Source organism: Cryptomeria japonica, chromosome 4 (genome assembly GCF_030272615.1).
Source record: "Cryptomeria japonica chromosome 4, Sugi_1.0, whole genome shotgun sequence".
Taxonomy (NCBI): Eukaryota; Viridiplantae; Streptophyta; class Pinopsida; order Cupressales; family Cupressaceae; genus Cryptomeria; species Cryptomeria japonica.
The window spans coordinates 134,407,021-134,417,663 of NC_081408.1; the positions used below are offsets into that span (position 1 = coordinate 134,407,021).

The window sequence follows — 10,643 nt, forward strand, 5'->3', positions numbered from 1 at the left end:
TGTAATCACAAGGTTGAGACATAATTTTCCTAACAATAACCTGCTTCAATCGCACGGGCAGTAGAGTTGGCTTGGGCCGTGGGTTTGCTCCCCATTGGTCTCGGGTTGCTTGACTCTACTCCTGGTTTAAAGAGGTGAGACGTCTTGCAGATGAATGATCTCACCCGTAGAGGGATTAGTCTCACCCTAGCTCGCACAAGTACCTAAGATGTTGGCTGCTAGTCGTTGGGTTAGGTTGCGGGGATACCTCCTACGTATAACAAAAAATGAATTCTTTAATTTGTCCAATTTGGTGAGGTTCATGTAATCTCCAATGATTACAAATTAGAAAATAAACCCCATCTGTAATGGGTTTACCAATATATTAGAGATAAACCTTCAATCAACATCTACAATATCTACTCAAAACTTCTACTTCAAAACAATGAAAGACCTTGATATTATCGGTGTACTATTGTATACATATCCCACCTTAAATGTGGACAAAAGGAATAGCTCTAAAACAACAAAGTGGACTACTATAATTATTGATATTAGTAAAAATTTGGCTCAAATGAGTTTAGAGCCAAATTAGCCCATCCATCTAGTAAAATTTGGTTGTATTGTCTCATGGAATAAGAAAATAGTTAATACTATTTTTGAAACTAAACTTTTAATAGATCTAGGTTCTAAACTTCTCCATACTTTCAACAATTTTTCATACATAAAATAAGTTGTAAATAAAATAGTTTCAACAATTTTTCATACTTAAAATAAGTTGTAAATAAAATAGAGAGTTTGAAAAAAAAAATTGTCTAACTATAAACATCATATATTCTTTTACATGAATTTAGTTTCATATATTCTTTTATCAAATTACAATAATTCAATTTATCCAAAGATTATCATTAATCCCACTAAAAAAATATCGACATACTCATTAATCCCATAAATCTAAATTGTACAATTTTCCATATAAAAAATTATGTGGATTATATCTCTAACAAAATTATTCTAAGAAATTATATGGGTCGTGATTTCTCCTTATGCTGAATTCAATCCTCCAACTATTTTCAAGCGCCAACAGTCTTTCATGGTATTCAAAATGCCAAAAACAAAGGTCTTAACTAAATTGATAATGGACGGGACCTCTAAAAATGCCATCAAATGTTGCAAGCTACACCACTACCAGTCACGCTATAAAATGATTAGTTTTGAGGATCGCTCAACAACAAACCTTCTAGGAAATATTGGATCTCAATTTGATTCGATTTGATTTGAAATGATGTCAGCTCTCTCCCACACTATGTGAAAATTAATATTCAGAATGAGGCGAAGGCTATAAAAGTCCGTAATGTCAATTACGTTAATTATTAACAAAATTGAAAAAGTTTCCACTAAGCTTGCATGAACTAAGTGCTCCGCATACTTTTCAATAATGGGAGGTATAGAAATCAATATTTTAAGTTTTATTTTTATACAATATTATAAGAGTACATAATCAATTTAAATGTATTTAGCATATCATTTCTATTTTTATATAAAGCAAATAACAATATTATGAAAGTATATATATTTTTCAACAGATTACTGACAAACAAAAAGATTCAATTTATCAATATCTTTATTTTTTACTACTTTTATGTGATATTACAATTAGAAGAAAAACACATCTAAACTTTAAAAAAAAAATTTTAAAATACCATTTTCCTCTCCAATTATATTCCATACAATTTAAATTGTTAAAAATAAAACTTTGACTGAATCATACTTTGACAAGATTATCTTGTCCAGCTATACTCCATCCAAATTTGAATAAACTAAAATTATGCATATATCTTAATAATATATTAAGCCAAATAGTATATATATATTGTAGAGAATATAGAACGTGCATTCTGAGTGAATTACATTCTAGGTTTTTATCATCATACAATACATAATAATACATTGGGGTATACAAATATGTTCGGAACTTCTTTCGTAGCAAATAATTACAGAGAACATAACTGAGAATCAAAACTAATATAATGTTCATCAAGAGAAATACTTGCAGACAATACCCAACTAAGATGATTGCAGGACACGTGTTTGAAAGACCAAAGAAATCCGCTCCGACATATTTGCATCTCCTTCCTTCTGCACACACAAAGAACAAGGAAAAACTATAATATCACGAAGAGTTAATTTATTGTACAGAGCACTGATGTTAAAAAAATTTCACCCCCCGCCCCGGTCTAACACTATGTGGAATAGAAAGCCTTTCTGGTGAATAGAAGTTACTAAAGAAAGTATTTCAATATTTTACCAGGTTGTCGAGTCGTCAAATCAATCGTCAAGCCAATCCAAACTGAACTGTACTTCCACGATTTCAACTTTAAGTTCTGGGAGAGCAATTCTCTTGGCTAGCAACCATTGTTTCCCGATCTTCTCATCACAGGTGACATGTTTCAGGGAAGTTAGTCCACAAACACTTCTAGGTAGCCTCTTCAAACGAGAACACTCTCTCATATCTAGCTCAGTTAATTTCTTTAGTTGGCCTATTTGCTCTGGAAGTTCTTTCAAACCTACACATACTGAAATGTCTAGATATTCCAGCCCCCCAAGGTTTCCAATTGATGATGGAAGCTCTTTTAGGCCCGGTAGTGATGACAACCTTAAAACTTTTAGAGAGCTTAGATTTCCAAGGTCATACGGTAACTTCTGAACCTGATGGCAGTTGGTAATAGACCACATCTGAGCATAAGGCATATAGCAGATATTTTGGGGCAACTCCTCTAAATCACTGCAGTGATCCATGTTAAAACCTTGCAGCTTGGTATTGTTGAATGTAGATGGGTTTTTAAACCCTTCGCATAAGCTCAAAGAGAGCTTCTCTAAGTTCTGTAGCGCTTTGCTCTGATTTAACACAGCTGGTGCAATCACCCTCTCCAAGCGGACACTTTTAAGTTGAGTCAAACCTTTCACTGTTGCCCTCTTTGTGCCATAATTGAATACCATGAGGAATTTTAGCTTCTTCATTGATTTCAAAAATGGGGGAAGATAATATTCACTTGCAGTAAAGACTAAAATCAGAGCCTCTGCCTCCGGAAAATTCATCTCATACCACTGGTTTTCCTCCATAGGCCCTGCATGTACAAGACGGAAATGAAATTTAGTTAGAGAATACTGCATTGGGCAGAAATGCTACTGAAATTTTATGCCCTATTAAAACATCTGGCCAGTGTTTTGTTAATCGGTGAGAAATCTTGTAACCCACCTGTGTGGATAGAGACTATTTGAGCATCGAACTGTCTATCGCGATGCAACGCCCATTTCTCTGGCAAAGTATACTCCTTCCTGGGCATAAGTAACCTCTTCCTGTGGACTATATCACCTTGGCTTCCCAAATTCAAAGCCAAATCTCTCATTACATCGTGCTGAGTAAAGTACAGCTCGGACACACTTCCATGAGAAATTGCTGCTCCACTCCTGATAAGTGAAACCACCAAGTCAGCACAATTTTAAAATTGATAACAAAAAAATTGTAAGAGAAAAGATGGCTAAAAGATAGGTAATTACCCTGGATTGCTGCTAGTTGATAAATTCAACAGGTTTCGGCTTGCAAGTTCCAATAAAATGGCTAAGGCATCCTGCCATTCCAGATTCCGAAAATAAACCCAAACATCTAACAATGCATCAGCACAGATCTTTCTATCCTCTGGAAACGCCCCCAAGTCTATGAAACATTCCCTCACTACATCATCTAACAAATAAACACTAGTCTCCAAGCATTTATAAAGCGCTTCTTTGTGATAATCTGATATGAATTCTCCTTTGGAAAGCTTATTCTTTGCGCTCTCCCAAACCACACGAGGTTCCCCATGCAAGGAGCTTCCAATAACCTTAAGAGCTAATGGCAGGCCTTTGCATTCTGCTTGCACCTGTAACTCAGAATGAAAAAACATTCAGGAGGCCTTGTGAGACAACAAAAGTTAAATGTTCACAGATTAATATCAGTCCTCGATGTATATATCTTTAATTTAGTTACTTAATTGAATTATTTGCTCATCTCCTAATGCTTAATTGAATGTTTCCCTCTTGTTTGCCCGGTCCTTATTTCCTCATGCCTAATCCAGCAAAACTAATGCATAACACCTCTGTTCTTCTATATTAACAATCATATACGTATGCTCTGATCCTGCAACTAATATTCAAATTGGAAACTAGAGCAAACAAACAAAATATGAAGGGGGAAATCTTTGTAAACACATGTATAAAATCTCCTTTATTTCTCCTTTTTGGCAGATCAGAGATAAAGGAGTGTCTGCATCAAAACATCAGAGGAGTAATTTTGTGGTAACAGGATTCAGACACAAAAACAGAATTCTGCATATAAAGATATTACTAAATAAATCCAAATCTCAAAATACAGCAAAGAGATAAAAGGATACACACCTCCTCCACTAAATTTGCATCAAAGGTGCATGGAATTGACGTCTGTCCGAAGGCCCAGAAGCAGAAAAGGGCCAAAGCATCCTCATGTCCCAGCAATGGTAATTGATACGACTGAGTAGAGAGGTTCCTGGGTATAGTGGAGCTATCTCTAGTTGTGATTAGAGTCTTGTATCCTGGCCCTTCAAATAGCAATTTTTCTAGATTTGCTCTGCTCCAGACATCGTCCAGAATCACTAGAGTTGGCTTCGGTACTTGCAGAAGCTGTTGTTCAAGATGTCTGTGTGCATCTTCTACGTTCTGAAAGTCAGGTTTCTTCTTCGCAACAATCTTTTCCCACAAGCTCTCTAAAATGCCCTTCAGGTTTGGGGACTGTGAGACGGTGAAGAAAAATACATTGTTCCCAAAATGACCTGATATCCACAATAAGCCGAGTACGTTTAGTTGCTAAAACTTTTACATGCAAGCAAAATAACACAACCCCAAACTGAAGTAGCCTGCCTACTGATGACTGAAACCAGTATTTAGTACCACACGAAAACACCTTACAAAGTGAATTTAAATTTTAAACAAAGAATGACAGAAATACATGCAGCTACTAGCTACTACATAAAATCCTAAAATATAAGGATCTATATTTATATTCTACCATCTGACATCCAAATGACGAGTCAAGGCAACCAAATTAAATTTAAGCGACTTATTTCGGAACTGTCGTCCCTGAAATGTGGACAAAGTTTGGCGTAAAGGAGTAAACAAGAAATACACAAGATCTTGGCATATGTCGGCGTTCAAGGCAGAGACCTCAGAAATTCAACAGAAATTCTTGAACAGGCAAGCCAAAAAAAACACTGAATCTCAAACTACAGTCGCCTGCCTACTGATGACTGAAACGAGCATTCAGTGTCAAATGAGAACCCCTTACAATTTGAATTTAAATTTTAAATAGAGAACGATAGCTAGTGATGTACAGGTTTATAAACAATCTTGCACTTCAAGGAAAAAATACATCTAAGGAATTTTGAGAGAAATGAAAGAACAGATCTGGGTGCTTCTTTTGGGTCCTCACAAGGTATAAGGTTGGAGAAAGAACTTGCAGGTTTTGGTATAGGTTGGAACTTCAAGAGTATCTTGAGGAGTTTTGAAAGGATAAAATCTGAGAGATTTGAAAAGACAATTTGTGGGAAATGAAAGAAAATGCAGGTTTTGATGTAGGTTGGATCTTCAAGAGCATCGAGAATTGAAAAGATAAAATCTCAAGGAATTTCAAAAGACAACTTGAGGGAAATCAGTTTTGGATGCTTCTTTTCGATACTCACAAGAAGTTTCGATACTCACAAGAAGCAAGGTTGGAAAAAGAACCTGCAGGTTGCTCTAGAAGATTGCCTAAGGAAGAGTGCAAGAAAACAGCTTGCAAAGAGGAGAGAAATAGAAGAGAGAGCTGTACGATGAAAAGGAAAAACAGATTTACAATGAGCGCAGCCAAGAGGGTTTGAAAATTTGAAGACATGCCTAAAATTCTTGTAAAATTTTTGAATTATATTTTTTTAAAATTATCAATATATATAATTGTTCTTGAATGTGCATATGAAAGTTGGAATAAAAATATATTTCAGATTTTGTTGTCAAATTATAGATTGGATGATATGGTAAGACTATAAGATTGAATAATTTAATAAGACCCAATCTTAACTGCATCAGCTGGACATCGATCTACAAGCTACTACATAAAACACTAAAAAGACAGATCTATATTTATTTAATCTATCATCTGAGCCAAATTAACTTTAAGAACTTCTTTCAGGACTATGGCCCCTGAGAAGTGGACAGCATTTTGGTGTGAGAGGGTTTTAGAAGTCGAGTGAACGCATCACCTCGTCCGAAAAGGGGTAAAAAAATAAATACCCAAAATCTTATACAGACACATTTATAATATATCATTGAGCCAAGGCAACCAAATAAAGTTTAAGGAGCTTTCAGAACTATCGCCCCTGAGAAGCGGGACAGCATGTGGCGTAAAGAGGATTTGAAAAGTCCAGTGATCGTATCACCTCCTCTGATGACGGGTAAACAGAAAAAAAATACCCAAAATCTTGGGATATGCTAGCGTTCAAGGCCTCCCTCAGAAACTTCAACAGAGAACATTTCAAATAAAAGTTTAAAAACAAGAAGAAGAATACCCAAAGCATGGGGAAGCCTGTTTTACATTTAATTTTAGGATCATCGCAGAGAGCCAGAGCCAATGTCGTTTTACCACCACCCCCCATACACTGGACACCAACGACGGACACCTCAGTGTTGAACAAAAGCTCCTTCACCTCTGCAATGGGTTTCTCCAAACCCACGAAAAATTGAGAAATCCCAGAACCATTACTATGATAAGAGCTTGTAGTATCTTCTATACTTTCTGTACAGTCCAGCAAATCATCTAAAACCGGTTGTTGAAGCATCTTGGCATTTTCACAAGGATCGGTTGTAAGCATAGAAGCTTGTTTGAAGATGGAATTTTCTAGTTCCTTGCTTATATCTGAAGCCTCCGATGTGTAATTTTTTTTCAGGTCCGCTAACATCCCTCTAGCTTCAAGCAAAGTGCAAGCAGGAATTACCTTCATGAAGCCATCAATCTCCTTCTCAAGCTTCACAATCTGTGAAGCATACCTATAGTTGAGAGGCAGGTTAATAGTGCTACTACTCTCACATTTTTTAATCAGCTCAGAACCTCTTATAAGGGTATTATAGAATTCGTGAAAGATGGGATTCTGCTGATCTGATATACAAATTTCCTGAACGGCTGGAATTAAGAGATTCAGCAGGCCACCGACCCTAACGCTCTGAGTCTTGCAACTGAACATCTGCATTATGTGTATATCACTGAAAAGAATAAAACACAGGATTATTTGAAGACCACTAACCTTGTTCTATTATGCAGTTAACCTTGCTCTATTATACAGTTAAACCCATGCTGCATAATGACCATCACACAGGATTCTGCTTCAATCAAAACATGAATGGCGGACTAAAATATTCATTCTTCATGAAATCAGTATCAACAGAGCAATCATCCGTTGTGCTAGACGTTGGATTACTCCAACCAACGGCTCTCTAAAATCTAAATTAAAATAATTACAATTCAGTCAGTAGAAAGCTGAAAGAAAGATCGCAACAATTATTTCATATACCGAACAACTTTACTTTCATAAAATTGCTGGCCTGTTGAAATTGGAACGTTGGAAATTTGAATAACGGCTCCTCTACTTTCTCCTTTTGTTGCTGGTTGAGAGATGGATATATAGAAAGAACAATGGAGGTCTTATGCACTGTTCAATTCCAGTGGTTTTGAGAAAGCTGTTTAATGGAGCGTCCCATAAGCTGACAAAGACATTGAAAATAGCTCCATCTTTTAGACTGCCAAAGCTGTTTAATGATTTAGGAGGACTATAGTTTTTTCTTAATTAATTATTATTAATTAGATTGTTGTTGTCATAAATTATTTATAATTTATAATTTTCGAATCTTTACCTTTAAATTTTAAAAAATAGAAAGAAATTTAATTTAAATAATTAAAACTCTAGTTATTTAAATAATTAAATAAAATTAATTGAAAAAATGTTTTTGGAGCGAATGATAGAGGAGAATGTTTCGAAGTTTGGTTGGGGTGATGAAGCGGTAGCGGATCCGCTTCTACCTAAGGATCCATTTGGCCTCAACACAGACCATATGCCTCAATGGGTTTTCCAAGGCGAGCAATGGGTGGTTATGGTCGTCCGACAAAAGGCCTCCTCTGGTCTTCCTCACCATGGTGCTTGCGGTGGTAATGAGGGTTTGTCTTGGGCTAAAAATCCCAAGCGAGATTTCTGTTTTTTCCCTTCCTCTAGTTATTTCAGGTGTTTTTTCATCAGAATGGGGGTCGGGGCCAAAATACGAGGACTAAGGCTCTTAGTGTTCGGTGATATGGTCCAGGGGTTGCAAATATTAGGGCTTCCCAAGCTGAAAATAAGGCACGACAGGGGAGGGTAAATAAGGAACCTAGGGCAAAGTAGATGTCGAGTGTTTCTTCGTCGAAGGAAATTTCGGGGGAAGTCGTTCACCCTCTGTTGAATTTTGAGATGTCTTTGAAGTCGCAATTTGTATGGTTGTCGATACCCTTGATTGATGTGTCTGATATTTCTTTGGGAAAGAAGGCTCGTGATCTTCAGGCATTGGCGGTCATTATTCAAGTTTGGGGTGACACCATTCCTCTTTCAAAGTTACAGTGTAAGATCCATTCGCATTGGTATGGTACCTTGTACTTTCAAGTCTTATCTGCAAGTTCTTTCATTATTATGTTTGATTCTGGTGAAGCTAGGGATAAGGCTTTAGAAGTTTTGTTTTTTGGTTGGGTAAAAATTTGGTTTTTGTAGAAATTTGGAAGCCCTTCTTTGAAGCCCTCTTGGGTTTCCACCAAACAGGTTCCTTCCTGGTTTAAACTCCCTCTGTTGTCCTCTGAATTTGTTGAATTTGATATCTTAAGGTAAACTGGGGATTCGTTTGGCAAGTTTTTATTGTCACATTCTGTTTTTGAGGATGGTTATTTTGTGGTCAAAATTTGTGTACTAGTTGTTGCGAATGTTTCTCCTCCTAGAAATTGCAATATCCAGTCCTCTTCTGGTATATGGCGTCAAGGCCTTGTTAGGGGTTCAGTGGAGTTTGTTCGTACTTTAGTTGTTATGGATTCACCTTTGTTTTTTGATATGAAGAAGATTAAATTTGCTTCAAGAACTCTTGATTCTTCAGTTGACAAAAATCTTGAATTTTTTTCTTGGAATAAGGTGCAGCCTGCTTTTAAGGATTCACATATTGCATCTATTATTCCTCCTTTGGATAAAAATGTTTCAACTAGGATTAATCCAGATTTAGCTAATTGCTTTGTTCCTTCTCCTTTCTTGGGCTTTGATAAGAATACCCGTGTGGATAATGTTAACCTCTTGTCTAATGCTAGTAATTTAGCTTTGAAATTTGTGGGTTTGGAGAAAGATAAGTCGGTTCCTAAGGGTACTCCTTTGTCTGTTAGTCCTACTAGTTTGGTTACGAAGAACAGTGAACCCCCTCAGGAAGTTGATAATCCTCTTATTGCTTTGAATGATCATCTTATTACTTAGGTGCAAACTATTGTTAGCAATAATAACATTGTTCTAAATTCTGAATTAGCTGACAGAATAATAACCTCGATTACAGCTGATTTAGGCAAGTTGGATAATGACTTATCTTCTTTCCCTACAAATAACCCTTTTTAGTTGCTTCATCCGGAAAGGGCAATAGTTCCTTCTATTCTTGGGGTTACTTCAGATTCCATTGGGATTGAGGTCTTGGATCAAGGTAAGGATAAGGCCCTTATTGAACCTGCTCCTCTTGGTTTCAATGGTTTACCCTTGATTCAGTCCCCACTCTCTCCCGCTTCTCCTTTTACTACTCCTGTAAAGAGGGGTCGGAAGCCTAAGCATGTTAAGACACAGTTGGAAATTGATGTCGGTATCCAATCAACTCTTCTTTCTTCTTTGGACTCTTCCAAAAAGAAGCGGTCCAAAAAGCCTTTTAGTCCGTCGGTTACAAGAGCCTTGGCTTCTAAAAGGAGTCTTCAAAAGGAGTTTGTTGAGGGAAAGGTCTCTCATAATTTTTATTGTGAAAAGAGGGGAGTCGATGCCTCCCCTCTGGGTCAATGAAGATTATATCTTGGAATGTTAGGGGCTTAAATGCCCCTAACAAAAGACATTTGATTAAGTCCCAATTGGACTTAATGAAGTGTGATATTGTGATGGTGCAAGAAACTTAGTTAAATTTATCTTCTGCAGATTTGTTATTCTCCTCTTGGAAATCTTGGAAATTTTGTGCTTCTCCCTCTTTAGGGGCTTCAGGAGGGCTTTCTTTTCTTTAGAAAGATTCTAGTGTGGATTTCTCTTTGGTTGTCTCCTCATCCAATTGGATGCTTGGACTAGTTAAGAGTAGGTTATCAGGTATTAAATTCTAGCTTTTTAATGTATATGGTCCTCTCGGAGTGATGAAAAAAGGAAACTTTGGGAGCGTTTAGCCTTGATTGCTTCTCCTTTGCTAGATACCTTCTTGATTTTTGGGGGTGATTTTAATGCTATTTCTTGTCTGGAAGAGAAGGCTGGGGGGATCATTCGTAATAAACATATTATTACAGATTTTTGCCACTTGATCAGTAATTTGAACTTAGTTGATTGTAAACATCA

General features: G+C 36.6%; 1 protein-coding gene across 1 annotated transcript; it reads right to left on the minus strand.

The window, feature by feature from the left end:
- Positions 1-1,829: 1,829 nt before the first annotated feature.
- LOC131046565 (putative disease resistance protein At5g47280) lies at positions 1,830-7,724 on the minus strand. Its single transcript, XM_059219624.1, has 6 exons — positions 6,620-7,724; positions 4,417-4,826; positions 3,541-3,902; positions 3,239-3,450; positions 2,288-3,107; positions 1,830-2,118 (listed from the first exon to the last, which is right to left on the minus strand). Exons 1-5 carry the CDS (start codon positions 7,269-7,271, stop codon positions 2,308-2,310), a joined length of 2,436 nt encoding a protein of 811 aa, XP_059075607.1. The 5' UTR covers positions 7,272-7,724; the 3' UTR covers positions 1,830-2,118; positions 2,288-2,307.
- Positions 7,725-10,643: the final 2,919 nt, after the last annotated feature.